The 16822-nt window shown below is 42.5% G+C and overlaps 1 protein-coding gene across 9 annotated transcripts in view; it reads left to right on the top strand.

Moving 5' to 3' along the window:
* The first annotated feature begins 762 nt into the window (after positions 1-762).
* FNBP1 (formin binding protein 1) overlaps positions 763-16822 on the top strand; it is a 95826-nt gene continuing 79766 nt past the window's right edge. For all 9 annotated transcript variants that reach the window (XM_073313790.1, XM_073313789.1, XM_073313788.1 and 6 more), the window contains exons 1-3: positions 763-804; positions 2039-2154; positions 15823-15879. In XM_073313790.1, the coding sequence (XP_073169891.1) occupies positions 778-804; positions 2039-2154; positions 15823-15879 (200 nt within the window). In that variant the 5' untranslated portion in view covers positions 763-777. The remainder of the gene's footprint in view (positions 805-2038; positions 2155-15822; positions 15880-16822) is intronic.

Genomic DNA, 16822 nt, shown 5'->3' with positions numbered 1-16822 from the left:
GGTATTTTGGTTTAAGGGTGGCTTATTTTGGTTTGAGTATACCTTATTTCAGCTTAATTAAAATCTGTTCCTAATTAACTTAACTAAACTGAAATAAGCCTCCATGAAAAACCTATTGCTCCAGTTTAACTAAATCAGTTTAAAATTGCACCTTAAGTTAAGCCAGTGCAACTTCGCAATTAGACAAGACCTAAGCATAAGAATAGATAGCTCCTGTATTGTATATTAACAAGCTACTTTATAAAATTCTGTATATTGCCCTTTTTTGACCTGATTCAAATCTCTCTCTGTCAGGGGGCCCAGCCAAGAATGGAGCAATAAGATTAGCAAGCAGTTTAGCAGCTCTCATTATGCAAGACTGACTTACTAAACGCTAGAGAGATCTGTACTTATGTCAAGAGAATTTATATTTTGATTGACATATGTTACACTGCACCAAATGTAGCCTGCTTAGAAGCAACTTATTAGTGCTCTGCAGTAGACTTTGTGGGAGTGCTGTCTGTTTCCATATTCTACTAATCAAAAGAAGTGGGGTGGTTTTTTTTTCTCCAGTCTGTTTTACTGATGTTAGCTGATGACTTTACAAACCGAAAGTCGCACAGTGCCAGACCTTCAGCTGTTGTAAATTAGCATAGCTTCATAGACTTCAGTGGAGCAACATCAGTTCATGCTAGCCGAGGATCTGACCTCAAACCTATTTATGTATATCGCTTTCATAAGACATGAAACTAAGATGTAGGGAATTGCAGACCTTGTAAGCAAGACAAGGTATAAATAATGGGTTCGTATTGCACTTCTGGCAAGGTAAATATGCAACAAAGTCATATCTGTAAGATGCATTTTTCAAGTTGTTATATAGACATGAACTGCTAAAATGTTACCTGTCGCAGACTAGTAAGGACTTTACCAGGAAGGTACTAAGGATTTAATTTTTATTTTTTCCCATTTATGCTCTCTTTCCCTACCTATTCCATTTTTGGCAAGCTGGCTCTATCGCACCCTACCTCTCAGCCAGGAACATAATTGAGGTGCTCATCCTATTGTCACCTGCATTCTGATATACTGGAAGAAATGAAGCCTGTGTTAGGTTTTGTGTTGTAAATCTTAATTTTCAGAAGGCTAGATCTCTGAAGTTTAGGCTTGTGTACTGTGTTCGTGTAATGAAATTAAATAGTGACCACGTAATGAGAGCTAGAATTTGAAAAGCTAAGACTTTTTTGCATTAGCTCTTTAGACCCTAGAAAGAACTCGTATTATGATTTGGTAATTAATCTGAATGTACTGTTGTCTAATCTCTTGGCATCTGGGATACTCCAAACTGACGTATGGAATGCTTTTTGATGCAGAAGACTTATTGAAAACATGAGTCATTTTGGGGGCAGCAATATTTAAAGATGAAAATAGCATCTGTATGTAAATGTGGATTTACAAGAAGGATTACTGTAAATGGAACTAAAATCATTTTTTTGGCATATCAGTTGTTTGTGTGCTTTCTATTTTATAAGTAAATATAAGTAAACATATGGGAAGTCAGCTCTGTTCTGTAGAAAGATGTTCCATAAGTGCCAACTATTGAAAGGAAAATCTTGAGGAATGGCTCCACAAAGCTTCAGATGATACCTCTGATATGTTATCAACCTGTGAAAAACAGTTGAGGTGTTAATTAAGAGTGGATCTCTGAATTTGTGGGTCTTTTAGCAGTTATCTGTAGTGATAAGATAAATGCAATCCTAAAGGTACAACTCCGTACACTTCTGTTGAAGCATTACTTGTTGCTTAGAAACTGTCATATGACAAGCCCAACTTTCGGAAATGAGGATGTTACGTAAAGAGCACTGGAGAGTTACTGTCTTGGCCTCTCTCGAACTGAGTGTGGTTAGGTTGAGAAAACCCTGTGCTACAAAAAAAATGCCTGACTGTAATCATGGAAAATATTAGCAATACTTTCTCTGCAGTGATGTGTCCTTTTGGGGATTGTTGTTTTTTTAAGTTATCTCCAAACTCACCGAGACTAAACTATCTATTTGTTTCACTGCAGGACCAGTTTGAGAATTTAGAAAAACACACGCAATGGGGAATTGATGTTCTGGAAAAATACATCAAGTTTGTAAAAGAGAGAACGGAGATTGAAATCAGCTATGCAAAACAACTTAGGTAAGTTGATCATCTTCATTTCAGAAGGACATGAGTAATGTGGGGGTGCAGTTAGCCATGCAATAATAAAGCGTTTTTGAATGGCACGTATTAGCTTCTATGTGCATACAGTAGAACCCCAGCCTTACAAACGCCTTGGGAATAGGTTGTTCATAACTCTGAAATGTTTGTAACTCTGAACAAAATGTTATGGTTGTTCTTTCAAAAGTTTATAACTGAACGTTGACTTAATACAGCTTTGAAACTTTACTATGCAGAAGAAAAATGCTGCTTTTAACCATCTTAATTTAAATGAAACAGCACAGAAAGTTTCCTAATTTTGTCAAATCTTTTTTTAAACTTTAGTTTTTTACTAGTTTACATTTAACACAGTACTGTACCGTATTTGCTCTTTTTTTTGGTCTCCGCTGCTGCCTGATTGCATATGTCCAGTTCCAAATGATGTGTGTAGTTGAGCAGTCCATTCGTAACACTGAGGTTCTACTGTATCTAGTTTACTTTCCTCTTTCCTTAGATCTCCATTTGCTTGGCTTATAAAAATCCTGTTTAGCAGGCAGAATGGGTTGCTTAAACAGTAGAAAATAAAGTTCAAGTTAATTTCACACATTTGGAAACCGTTAGAGCAAATTCCTCCTCAAAGTAAATGTGTTGTGTATGTAACAGAGTAGCCTCTCTAGTTTACTCATGGTTTGTGGACTGAGTGCAAGGCGGTTCATGGAACTTTATACATGATAGTAGAGAGAGGCTGAGGAAAGGGTGTACGGGGTGAGAGCTCAGCCTTGAGGCTGAATCAAGGCATTGATTTGAATTTAATTGCTTGAAAATCTCCTTAGCAGTCCACGTGAAGTTTAAGCCTAAAAGGGCAGCAAAATTGTGAATGCAGCTTGAATGGTGGAATTTCATGAGAACTTCCAGTTTATTGGTCAAAATCTCATGAGAACAGCCCTCCTAGGTGAATAAGTGGAAGTATCTGAACTGGAACCAGAAAATAAGATCCTACCTGTTTACAATCTGCAGTGAACCTAGAGATTTAGATCCAGACTCTTCCCTGCTCCCCAAAATTCAAAGGGATTCAAGTATGAGGTTCTGGCCTATCTCAAATACTAAGGCGTAATACCCATAAAAAGCTTGGGAGATTTGTGGTGTTTTTGCTAAATAGCTGTGCTTTAGAGAAAATGACCTTTCATATCTGTGTGACTTGCCACATACAAGGACCTTTAATTGTATAATGAGCTGGTGTCTGGATAAAGCCCATCATGTACTTACTGACTGCTGAAGAAGAATGTACTGTTTCCCCAAGGACAAAGTGATTTAAATCAAAGCAATTTAAATAACCAGTTTTTAATTGTGTTGCATTTATATATTTCAATTATTTTCCTAAAGAAAGGCTGATTCTCATTGATTGGTAACCATTAAAACAGGTTGATTTGCAAATAAATGTAATCTTTACACTAAATTTGGTGTTTCTTTTTGCCAACCAGGAGGATACACTATGTCTATACACATTTATTTAAGCAGTTATATAGCTTAACTTACATTTATTTGAATTACATTCTTACTTTTTTTATGTTAGAAAATGGTGAATGATGCATTGCTTATTTTCTAGATGATTAATGTTGTACCTGTGATTTGTATCAAGCTGCATTTGAATGGAAATTCCAATGAATTAAAAATGCACAAAAGCACCATTTACAATTTTTTTTATTATATTAAAACTACTTTAAATGTGCTGGATACATAAGAAAAAAATTTATCAAAAATGTTTTGCATTGAAAACTGAAAACTGACATTAAACAAAGGAAGTATTATCTATAGTTAGTGAATTGAACTTGTTGTTTTTAGTCACAATGTCCTTCAACATTTTAGAATTGATGGATCTCATCCTCTCACACTTAGCTTTTCTTCATAGATTGAAAGAGGAAAACAAGCTTCCCTGCTTTTTCAACTCTCAGAAGGTTTCATAACTTTGAATGAACTATTAATTGAACTGAACTAGTTGAATAAATTGAAGAAAATATTCACTCTGCACCTGCAGAAGAGGTTACTGCTGTCAAAGGCTGGTTTAACACTTCTGCAAACTCTGGTCCCAGATACTTAGCCAGTGACTTCCACAAGACTTCAGTGGTTTGATTTTCTTTAAAACTTTGCAGCAAATATGTACTGCTTAATGTTTTGTGTTGTTGTTTTTTTAATTTAATTTTAAAATTTTGATATAATAAGTTTAGGCCTTAACATGGGTTGTCATAACTTGAAATTTAGTTTTAAATAGTTTTTTTTTTAAATAAACCTGTATTTATATTTAAAACATAGTTTAAATTTTAAATAATGACACTGCTGAGAGTGCCAAATTCAGGAAAGACTGCCAAGAAATAGGGCAGACTCACCCCAAACTAGTGGTTATTCTATCATTAGAGTATTCCAAGCCAGTAACAAAAGTGAACTTCTGTATCACCACACTGGTTAACAAGAAGTCAAAAATGCAGTATCCTTAGGCATTCCATCCCTTGGCTCACCGCAGAGCCACTGGACTTGATGATGAGTGGTTTCTGAAAACCAGTTTAATCAGATACAGGGTCCTTCCAATCCCAAGGGATCAGTCTCTTAGCCAGGTGAATATATAACTCAGCTCTTACCCAATAATCATGCTGATGCCAATCCTTTAGTAATTAAAACTAACGGTTTAATAATATTTAAAAAAAGAAAGAAGAGGAATGGTTAAAGGATCATATATAACATACAAATGATTTTCATTGTTCTTAGATCAGGATCACAGCAGTAATGGAATAAACTGCTAACTTGCAAAAGTTTGTGGAATCACACAAACAGATTGGGGGTTATCAGTCCTTGTTCAAAGCTTCCTTGTTAGAAATTCAGTCCAGAGAAATGAAGCAGAAAATGAAGACAAAATGGAGATGTCTCAGGTGCCTTTTTATATCCTCTGCCATGTGCATGTAGAGTTGCCAACTTTCTAACTGCACAAAACTGAACACCCTAACCCTACCCTTTCCCCGAGACCAGGCCCGGCCCAGCCCCCGCTCACTGCGTTCCCCCTCCCTTGGTGGCTTGCGCTCCCCCACCCTCACTCACTTTCACTGGGCTCAGGCAGGGGGTTGGGGTGCAGGAGGGGGTGAGGGCTCTAACTGGGGATGCAGGCTCCAGGGTGGGGCCAGAAACGAGGGGTTCTGAATGTGGGAGGGGGCTCCAGGCTGGGGAAGGGAGTTGGGGTGCAGGAAAGGGAGAGGGCTCCAGCTCAGGGTGCAGGCTCTGGGGTGGGACCAGGGATGAGGGGTTTGGGGTGCAGGCTGGGGCCAAGGGATTCGGAATGTGGGAGGGGGCTGCTGGTCGAGGCAGGGGGTGAGGGCTCTGAGCTGGGGGTGTGGGCTCTGGGGTGGGGCTGGGGCTGGGGTTTGGAGTGCAGGGGGAGGCTCCAGGCTGGGGGTGAAGCCGAGGGGTTGAGGCAGGGGGTTGGAATGCAGAAGGGGGTACAGACTCTGGGTTGGGGCCAGGGATGAGGGGTTTGGGGTGCAGGAAGGGGCTCTGGGTTTGGGGGGGCTCAGTGCTGGGGCAGGGGGTTGGGGTGTGGGCTCACCTCGGGCAGCTCCCGGGCAGCGGGCCTAACGCAGGCTCCCTGCCTGTCTTGGCACCGCGCTGCACCCCGGAAGCGACCAGCAGGTCCAGCTCCTAAGTGGAGGGACCAGGAGGCTCCACGCTCTGCTCTCACCCGCAGGCATCGCCCCCCAGGTCCCATTAGCCATCTTATTTAATCTTTTTATTGCTGACCTTGGCACAAAAAGCGGGAATGTGCTAATAAAGTTTGCAGATGACACAAAGCTGGGAGGTATGGCCAATACAGAGAAGGACCGGGATATCATACAGGAAGATCTGGATGACCTTGTAAACTGGAGTAATGGTAATAGGATGAAATTTAATAGTGAAAAGTGCAAGGTCATGCATTTAGGGATTAATAACAAGAATTTCTGTTATAAACTGGGGACGCATCATTTGGAAGTAACAGAGGAGGAGCAGGACCTCGGACTATTGGTTGATCACAGGATCACGATGAGCTGCCAATGTGATATGGCCGTGAAAAAAGCTAATGTGGTCTTGGGATGCATCAGGCGAGGTATTTCCAGTAGAGATAAGGAGGTGTTAGTACCGTTATACAAGGCACTGGTGAGACCTCATCTGGAATATTGTGGGCAGGTCTGGTCTCCCATGTTTAAGAAGGATGAATTCAAACTGGAAAAGGTACAAAGAAGGGTTGCTAGGATGATCTGAGGAATGGAAAACCTGTCTTATGACAGGAGACTCAAGGAGCTTGGCTTGTTTAGCCTAACCAAAAGAAGGCTGAGAGGAGATGTGATTGCTATCTATAAATATATCAGAGGGATAAATACCATGGAGGGAGAATTATTATTTAAGCTCAGTACCAATGTGGACACAAGAACAAATGGATATAAACTGGGCATCAGGAAGTTTAGACTTGAAATTAGACGATGGTTTCTAACCCTCAGAGGAGTGAAGTTCTGGAACAGCCTTCCAAGGGAAGCAGTGGGGGCAAAAGACATATCTGACTTCAAGACTAAGCTCGATAAGTTTATGGAGGAGATGTTATGATGGGCTAGCCTAATTTTGGCAATTAATTGATCTTGAACTATTCATGGTAAATAGGCCCAATGGCCTGTGATGGGATGTTAGATGGGGTGGGATCTGAGTTACTACAGAGAATTCTTTCCTGGATGTGTGGCTGGTGAGTCTTGCCCACATGCTCAGGGTTTAGCTGATCACCATATTTGGGGTCAGGAAGGAATTATCCTCCAGGGCAGATTGGCAGAGGCCCTGAGGTTTTTTCACCTTCCTCTGCAGCATGGGGCACGGGTCACTTGCTGGAGGATTCTCTGCACCTTGAAGTCTTTAAACCACGATTTGAGGACTTCAATAGCTCAGACATAAGTTAGGGGCTTGTTACAGGAGTTGGTGGGTCTGATTCCTTGGCCTGTGTTGTGCAGGAGGTCAGACTAGACGATCATAATGGTCCCTTCTGACCTTAAAGTCTATGATTCTATGAATAGGAGTGTGGTGGAAGTGCTTGGTGCAGGGGTAGTGCGCGGAGCCCCGTGAACTCCCTGTCTAGGAGCCAGACCTGCTGGCTGCTTCCAGGGCACAGCGTGGGGCCAGGACAGGTAGCACTAGCTGGCCTTAGCCCCATAGCACCGCCGAACGGACTTTTAATGGCCCAGTCGCCAGGGTCCATTTTCGACCGGGCGTTCCAGTCGAAAACTGTACACCTGGCAACCCTATATGCATAGAAGTTCACAGCCCCTGTTTGTGGAAAAAGAAAAGGAGGACTTGTAGCACCTTAAAGACTAACAAATTTATTTGAGCATAAGCTTTCATGAGCTACAGCTCACTTCATCGGTTACTGACCCAAGATGGATTCCAGGGTGACATGAGCATATCATATGTCTTTACATGGTTTGCTGACTCACAGGGGCCGGCCATTGGCCCCTCATTGTCTGAAGCATTTTCAGGAAGAGCCATCTGGACTGGATGAGTTTCTTCAATGGCCCATTGTGAGAGCTGAGTGTCCTTGATGGGCCATCCACAGGAAGTTGTGTAGCCTTGATGTAGATTCTCTCTGGGGTTTCAGAGTAGCAGCCATGTTAGTCTGTATTCGCAAAAAGAAAAGGAGTACTTGTGGCACCTTAGAGACTAACAAATTTATTTGAGCATAAGCTTTCGTGAGCTACAGCTCACTTCATCGGATGCATTCAGTGGAAAATACAGTGGGGAGATTTATATACATAGAGAACATGAAACAATGGGTGTTACCATACACACAGTAACGAGAGTAATCACTTAAAGTGAGCTATTACCAGCAGGAGAGTGGGGTAGGGGGGTGGGGCACCTTTTGTAGTGATAATCAAGGTGGGCCATTTCCAGAAGTTGACAAGAACTTCTGAGGAACAGTGGGGGGTGGGCGGGTGAGAATAAACATGGGGAAATAGTTTTACTTTGTGTAATGACCCATCCACTCCCAGTCTCTATTCAAGCCTAAGTTAATTGTATCCAGTTTGCAAATTAATTCCAATTCAGCAGTCTCTCCTTGGAGTCTGTTTTTGAAGTTTTTTTGTTGAAGAATTGCAACTTTTAGGTCTGTAATCGAGTGACCAGAGAGATTGAAGTGTTCTCCAACTGGTTTTTGAATGTTATAATTCTTGACGTCTGATTTGTGTCCATTTATTCTTTTATGTAGAGACTGTCCAGTTTGACCAATGTACATGGCAGAGGGGCATTGTTGGCACATGATGGCATATATCACATTGGTAGATGTGCAGGTGAACGAGCCTCTGATAGTGTGGCTGATGTGATTAGGCCCTATGATGGTGTCCCCTGAATAGATATGTGGACACAGTTGGCAACGGGCTTTGTTGCAAGGATAGGTTCCTGGGTTAGTGGTTCTGTTGTGTGGTGTGTGGTTGCTGGTGAGTATTTGCTTCAGGTTGTGGGGCTGTCTGTAAGCAAGGACTGGCCTGTCTCCCAAGATCTGTGAGAGTGATGGTTTGTCCTTCAGGATAGGTTGTAGATCCTTGATGATGCATTGGAGAGATTTTAGTTGGGGGCTGAAGGTGACGGCTAGTGGCGTTCTGTTATTTTCTTTTTGGGCCTGTCCTGTAGTAGGTGACTTCTGGGTACTCTTCTGGCTCTGTCAGTCTGTTTCTTCACTTCAGCAGGTGGGTATTGTAGTTGTAAGAATGCTTGATAGAGATCTTGTAAGTGTTTGTCTCTGTCTGAGGGGTTGGAGCAAATGCGGTTGTATCGTAGAGCTTGGCTGTAGACGATGGATCGTGTGGTGTGGTCTGGATGAAAGCTGGAGGCATGTCGGTAGGAATAGCGGTCAGTAGGTTTCCAGTATAGGGTGGTGTTTATGTGATCATTGCTTATTAGCACCGTAGTGTCCAGGAAGTGGATCTCTTGTGTGGACTGGTCCAGGCTGAGGTTGATGGTGGGATGGAAATTGTTGAAATCATGGTGGAATTCCTCAAGGGCTTCTTTTCCATGGGTCCAGATGATGAAGATGTCATCAATGTAGCACAAGTAGAGTAGGGGCATTAGGGGACGAGAGCTGAGGAAGCGTTGTTCTAAGTCAGCCATAAAAATGTTGGCATACTGTGTGGCCATGCGGGTACCCATAGCAGTGCCGCTGATTTGAAGGTATACATTGTCCCCAAATGTGAAATATTTATGGGTGAGGACAAAGTCACAAAATTCAGCCACCAGGTTTGCCGTGACATTATCTGGGATAGTGTTCCTGACGGCTTGTAGTCCATCTTTGAATGGAATATTGGTGTAGAGGGCTTCTACATCCATAGTGGCCAGGATGGTGTTTTCAGGAAGATCACCGATGGATTGTAGTTTCCTCAGGAAATCAGTGGTGTCTCGAAGATAGCTGGGAGTGCTGCTAGCGTGGGGCCTGAGGAGGGAGTCTACATTGCCAGACAATCCTGCTGTGAGGGTGCCAATGCCTGAGATGATGGGGTGTCCAGGATTTCCAGGTTTATGGGTCTTGGGTAGCAGATAGAATACCCCAGGTCAGGGTTCCAGGGGTGTGTCTGTGCGGATTTGTTCTTGTGCTTTTTCAGGGAGTTTCTTGAGCAAATGCTGTAGTTCCTTTTGGTAACCCCCAGTGGGATCAGAGGGTAATGGCTTGTAGAAAGTGGTGTTGGAGAGCTGCCGAGCAGCCTCTTGTTCATATTCCAACCTATTCATGATGACGACAGCACCTCCTTTGTCAGCCTTTTTGATTATGATGTCAGAGTTGTTTCTGAGGCTGTGGATGGCATTGTGTTCTGCACGGCTGAGGTTATGGGGCAAGTGATGCTGCTTTTCCACAATTTCAGCCTGTGCATGTCGGCGGAAGCACTCTATGTAGAAGTCCAGTCTGTTGTTTCGACTTTTAGGAGGAGTCCACCCAGAATCCTTCTTTTTGTAGTCTTGGTAGCAAGGTCTCTGTGGGTTAGTATGTTGTTCAAAGGTATGTTGGAAATATTCCTTGAGTCGGAGACGTCGAAAATAGGATTCTAGGTCACCACAGAACTGTATCCTGTTCATGGGGGTGGAGGGGCAGAAGGAGAGGCCCCGAGATAGGACAGATTCTTCTGCGGGGCTAAGAGTATAGTTGGATAGATTAACAATATTGCTGGGTGGGTTAAGGGAACCACTGTTGTGGCCTCTTGTGGCATGTAGTAGTTTAGATAGTTTAGTGTCCTTTTTCTGTTGTAGAGAAGCAAAGTGTATGTTGTAAATGGCTTGTCTAGTTTTTGTGAAGTCCAGCCACGAGGCAGTTTGTGTGGAAGGTTGTTTTTTTATGAGAGTATCCAGTTTTGAGAGCTCATTCTCAATCTTTCCCTGTTTGCAGTAGAGGATGCTGATCAGGTGGTTCCGCAGTTTCTTTGAGAGTGTGTGGCACAAGCTGTCAGCATAGTTTGTGTGGTATGTAGATTGTAATGGATTTTTTACCTTCAGTCCTTTTGGTACGATGTCCATCTGTTTGCATTTGGAAAGGAAGATGATGTCTGTCTGTATCTGTACGAGTTTTTTCATGAAGTTGATAGATTTCCACTCCATACGGCTAAATTCAGTGCCTTGCATAATGACAGGTTTCAGAGTAGCGGCCGTGTTAGTCTGTATTCGCAAAAAGAAAAGGAGTACTTGTGGCACCTTCGAGACTAACAAATTTATTTGAGCAGGAATACAAATGAACAGCGCAAGGTCTGTGCATTGTTTAAGTCCCACTTAAGTGATGCATAAGTGCTCTGCACAGGGGAAAATTTCACACTCTGTGATTTACTTCTAACTGTTCCTGATTTTTAGACCCAAATTCACATCTTGCTCAAACTGATGGTTCTCTTACTCATATGATTACAAGTTATTTATATCATAAATATTGAATCATTAAACCAAGACTTTAGGGAAAAAATGCTAAAATAAACTGATCCAACATCAGTAGTTCTTGCACTGTGTTTTTACCCTTATTTGGGTCTTGACATGTTTAGCGGTTTGATCTGGAAGTTCAAAGGGTATTCCACACACATACACAAATCTGATTTTATTTAATAGAGGATGAGCTCAGAGTATAAAAGGGCCAAGGTTCTCAGATACCACAGATACTAGCTTAGTTTCCTGCAAATGATGTATAGATAGCTCTAAGAAAGATAGGTATGAAAGAGCATTTCAAACACCATGAAAATTTGAGAATTAATTGGTACTACCAAGTCAAGGAAAGCTTCGCACCCTAGTGCAAAATGAATTTCTATAGAGCAAATACTATAGGGCTTGTCATGCAAAGTACTGAACGCTCTTGGCCCTGATCCAGCACTATGTTGAAGCAGATGCCTAACTTTAAACATGTGAATAATTCCATTGATTTCAGCAGGGTTGGTCACATGCTTAACTTTAAGCACGTTGCCTACAGCATCAGGCTAGTATGCTTCAGTACCTTGAAGGATCAAGCCTTAGACGAGAAAATATTTCCCGCTGACTATATTAGAGCTGTGGTTACTGTTCCCAACTTTTAGTTTTTTCTTAGTAAAACAAAACAAACAAACAAAAAAACCAGCTGACACAATATGTGATAAACAATGAAACATGTTTGTTTAATCCAACTGCTAATCCTTGTCATACACCTTCTAATCCTTTGCATGTAAAAACATGCTCTGCTTGGTGCTTTTCATAGTGCTTTAAGGTGATTCTGCACAGTCAGAAGCTCACACGGGGATGACAACTGGACACATCAGGTTTAATTAGGCAACATGGTGTTTGAAAAGCTAGGAGATGGTGCACTTTTTCTTTGGGTGAAAATGTCTTAGTAGAGTATTTAATCTTTTGTGTGCATTTTTCTTATTCCCCCTCATTTGTTGCCCCATGAATGAAGAAATTAAGCCATACTGAGAGAGCAGGCATTCCGCACAGGATCCCAATGGCACTATGTACCTTGGACATGCATAACTGCTTCCCGAATTCCTGCAGCAGTAGTATGCTTTGGTTTAAACTGCCATGTTTAATGTGTAGGCTAACAAGGGAGGAGTTTGCTGTTTTAGAGGATCCTTTATTTGGAAGAGGCATAGGAGGAAATAGAGATGCTAATAATGAGGTGGATTCTGGCTGGCCTCAGTGTGTTTGTGCAAGTGGTGAGGAACATAAGATTCTTCATCTGTTATTTTGCATCCTTGTGCAGGGTGTGGCCAGAACCACATGTGGAAGCACGGTCCCTACTTCCTCCTAGTTCTCCATGTATGTTAGGTGGCCAAAAGGGAATGGGAGAGGTGGAATGAGGGCAGGTTCACCACTCCCCTGGCAGGTAGAGCTGGCATGGAGCAGGGAGCAGGCTGCACCTTTTGAAAGTGTGGGGGAGCTACTGTCCCACTGCATGCACTCTGGGAGTCCTCAGGAGGAATTCTGGGTGGCACAATGAATGCAGCACCTTTAGCCCCAAGGGCAAAGACTTGGCCAATACGACTTGTGTGTTAATGGTTATAAAATGGCATACAACAACCATGTGAAGCTGGAAAATATTATTATGGCCATTTTACAGTTGGGGCAACAGAGACAGAGAGATGTTAACGGAATTGTCCATGGCCCCATAGCGATGAGCTCCAGTGATGGAACTTGGATTAGAATATGGAAAGTCCGGGTACTCCAGCATAGGAATTGTGTATGCTCACTTACTAGGTCATGATGCCTCTCTCTTTCTCTCACTCCTTTTCCCATGGGGACACTTGAACATTGCATGTGACACTATTAAATGTTATAATACTAACTAGCACCGTGAAGGATATTCACCCTATGAATCCTCCTCTGCAATTATTCCTGAATTCAGGACAGGCCTTCTTTAGAAAATCTGCCATAGTCAGATCAATAATCTTATCACCTATATTTGCTGTGGATGTGTTTTATCATTAAGGTATAGAAGTTGCTGTTAGTCAACTGACCTTGATGTTTCCTGCATTTGTGTCCTTTAGTTAATACACAATGCCATAAATATATCTGCATTATCTTGCTGCCGGTGACAAGGCAAAAGCTAATGTGTCAGTCAGATATGGAACCTTGGAGAGGAAAATTTGGCAAGGAAGTTATGTGCGGATGTTTGGTTTAAAGAAGAGCAGGCCACAGTATAGAGCATGAACACCTCCTGAGGTCCTGATGCAGTTTTTACTCTGGCACAACTCCTGTTACCTTCACTGGGAGTCAGGCAATGTCACACATGTGATGCACTAAATCCCCAAGGGAAAAGAGGACCTGGATTAGCCATCCATCCAAGGAGCAGCCCTTTGAAACCAGCTGTAGAGAGGCAACTGCTGATGTGATCTCTGTCTGAAGGGGGGAGGGCGGGGTGCAAGGAAATAAAGAATGGGAATATGGGAAAAAAGAACGTTTAGCCCAGACCTGCTGTTCTTGCAGACACAGAGCACTCTGGGCCAAACTCTTCTCTCATTTACTCAATAACCCCAGTGTCTTTACTGGGTTGACAGGATGTACGTGAGAGCAGAATTTGCCCTGCTGACTTTGATAGCCGCTGTGCTCATGTAAGAGTTACAGAACAGATAAGAAAACTGAGATAAAGTGGGCCAAATTCTGCTCTCAGTTTTACCAGTGCAAACCTTCTGAAGTCAAGGGGCCTTATCACACCATCAGGTTTTAAGAAGAACATACCACTGAAGTCAGTAGGGATTTCTGCTTAAAACGATGATGTGTCATGGCCCACAGTTTGGCCCATTGTGTAGGAGTTAGTCAATTTGCTGTTAATAAAGGTGTCTCATCCAGTTTCGGTACTGTACTCTGGGCACTTTTAGGCCTTGTCTACACTAAGGGGAGGGATCAATCTAAGTTATGCAACTTCAGTTGAATGAATAACGTAGCTGAAGTTGACGTACTTAGATCTACGTACTGCAGGGTCCACACTACACAATGTCGATGGGAGAGCGATCTGTGGTCGATTTAGTGGGTCTTCACTAGACCCACTAAATCGACTGCCGATGCATTGATTGCCACGCATCAATCTCCCAGTAAGTGTAGACAAGCCCTTAGTATCCTTCATCAAGTGACCTTTTGGGTATGGATGATAAAATCTTGCTCTAGACTTTTCTTCCTGGGGGAGTTTTTTGGTGTTTTTTTCCCCTCATATTTTGAAAAGTATAAATTTACAGATGTTGAATAGGTTTTGACTGGTTTCCTTAGCTGCATCTCCACTCTACCCTTAAGTTAAAGTGTAAAGAAGAAAAGAAAATGGAGAAGTAAAAACAGTTTGATGGAAGAGTGTTTGCTTTAGGTAAATAATAAAGTTGTCTTTGCAAAAGAGGAAATGGGAAATGCAGACCGTTAGCAAATAAGGAAATAAACACGGAAAGTGAGGAATAGAGAGGTGTTTATTGTGGGAACCATGATTGCTTAGTGTTGTGAAACTGACGTGTGACAATACAAAATGGCAGGTTCCTCTGTAAACTGAACTTTGTTTGATTTCAGTACGTTGCCTACTGTTCTGCATTGAAGCCCTGAAAAAATCACCATGGCAGGTTTATTTATCATCCTATCTAGTCTGCATTTTCAAAAGATACTCTGTGAGCTGTGCCAGACTGAGAGTAGGGGACAAATATTCCTGTGAGAAGGAGAACATTATAACTCTGAAGCTATCAGCACTGATGAGCTCCACTGAGTGAATGGCTGGCATACAGTATGTTAAACTCTAGATTTGCCATTGGCTAGGGATTTGTAGCACCTGGTTTCTAGGAGAGAACTGCTGAACCCCGTTACCTGTGGCTTCTCTGTCCCTGGCACGAGCAGTCAAATAACATTAGTAGGATTTTACAAGGGAGTGGATAATCTGATGACCAATAATAATGTGTAGAATTATATGTGATAAAATGGGGTAATCAGGTTTCCTGTTTGTCACTGCATCAGGTGATCACAACGGTTAAGAAGGAATTCCCCCTTACTCCATCTGTGCAGCATCCAACAGCTGGCCAGTGTTTTTTCACCTTCCGTCTATGCATTAAGCAGAGGCCACAGCCTGAGGAGGATTACTAGACTTAATGGGCCACTGGTGGTGTCTGCTATAGCAAATCATACTGTAATGGGCTGGTTGATGTGTATATGTACTGCTGCTCTCTCCTGGATGGAATCAGAACAGCTCAAGTGTGGGTCATAGGCCTAATGCTGCTAATAGCTGCAGGAGGTTTTTCTTTTGCTCAAGTAGACAAGGCATGTGCTTACGGAGCAGGACAGAATGAGTTCAGTCACTGTTGCCACCATGATGTTCAGAATGTGCAGCGTAGTTACAGCCGTGGTGGCCGTGGATTTGTTAGTGTGTTTGCACATTAGGCTAACAAAAAGCATTGAGTAGAGAGAGAGAGAGATGTATCTATTTGTTGTATATAGTCTTACACTTAGATTGTAAAATCTTCAGGCCAGGAACTGTCTCTTTGTTATATGTTTGTGAGGTGCCTAGCACAATGGGGGGCTGGCCTCTGGGCACTACAAATAATAAATAATGTATCAAAGCATTACAACTAAATGCTAGGGTGATGAGAGTGTGGAAGGATGTGGAGACTATCTGGTAATTGTAAGATACAACTTATTTATATATTTATTTTTATTTATTTTTAATTTCAGGAACCTTTCAAAGAAATATCAACCCAAAAAGAACTCCAAAGAAGAGGAAGAATACAAGTATGTTCATTATCAATCTATGGGTGGGGATATGTCTTAGTGGGTGGAGAGAGGGGAGTAAATTATCAAGCAGCAAGTGTGGTAAAAGAATATAGAAGTCCTAGAAATAGGCCTTGTCTACACTTGCAGCCAATGATAGGATCTGCGTAGCTACATGCGACAGTGAAAAGCAGGCTGTGTCCACACTGTGATGTGTAGCTATACATGGCAGTGAAAGGCTCCGGGGCAGTGGGGAGGCAGTGGGGAAAGTCACCAGCAGGGGGGAACTGCCGGTGTCTTTCCCCAGTGCCTCCCCTCTGCCAAAGCCTTTCCCTGCTGCAGGAGTCTTTCACTGAGGTGTGGAGGCAGCCGGACACTACACCGCTAAAAATAGCATTGTAGCAGGGGGAGGCCCTGCTTGGACGTATAGCGAACTGAGCAAGGTATATAACTTAAGGGTCTGGCATGTCTGTACTCTACTTGCCTAAGCAGTGCCTCACCGTCTGCTGTTTATACCCATGCTAGCTGGGCATGCAGTGTGTGTACTCTACGTAGAACTAGCTGTACAAAAGGCCTATCTGCAAATTATGTCTTAATAGTAAAGCTCAAAGGGGTTTAAATTTGGTCCTTAAGCACCCAACTCCCATTGAACATCAGTGGACATTGGGTGCCTAATTTCTTTTAGGCCCCTTGGAAAATCCCAGCCTTATTAACTGAGGCTTAATCTTCATTCCTTTGAAGTCAATAGCTAAACTCCCTTGATTTCAGTGGAAGAATAGTCCCAGAATGTTAGCGCAGAGCTTTAAAAATGCAGAATCCCGTATAAGCACCAAGCTATTATGTTGTCCAGTCCATTTTATTAAATGGATGAAGAGTAAAGTTATGACATCAGTGGAGGAATGGGCAGTACATGGGGAAGAGGGTGAAAGGAGGAGGATTTCCTCGGCTGGATTCTCCATCTCCG

Source organism: Lepidochelys kempii, chromosome 16 (genome assembly GCF_965140265.1).
Source record: "Lepidochelys kempii isolate rLepKem1 chromosome 16, rLepKem1.hap2, whole genome shotgun sequence".
Classification (NCBI taxonomy): Eukaryota; Metazoa; Chordata; order Testudines; family Cheloniidae; genus Lepidochelys; species Lepidochelys kempii.
This window is presented reverse-complemented; position numbering and strand designations above follow the sequence as displayed.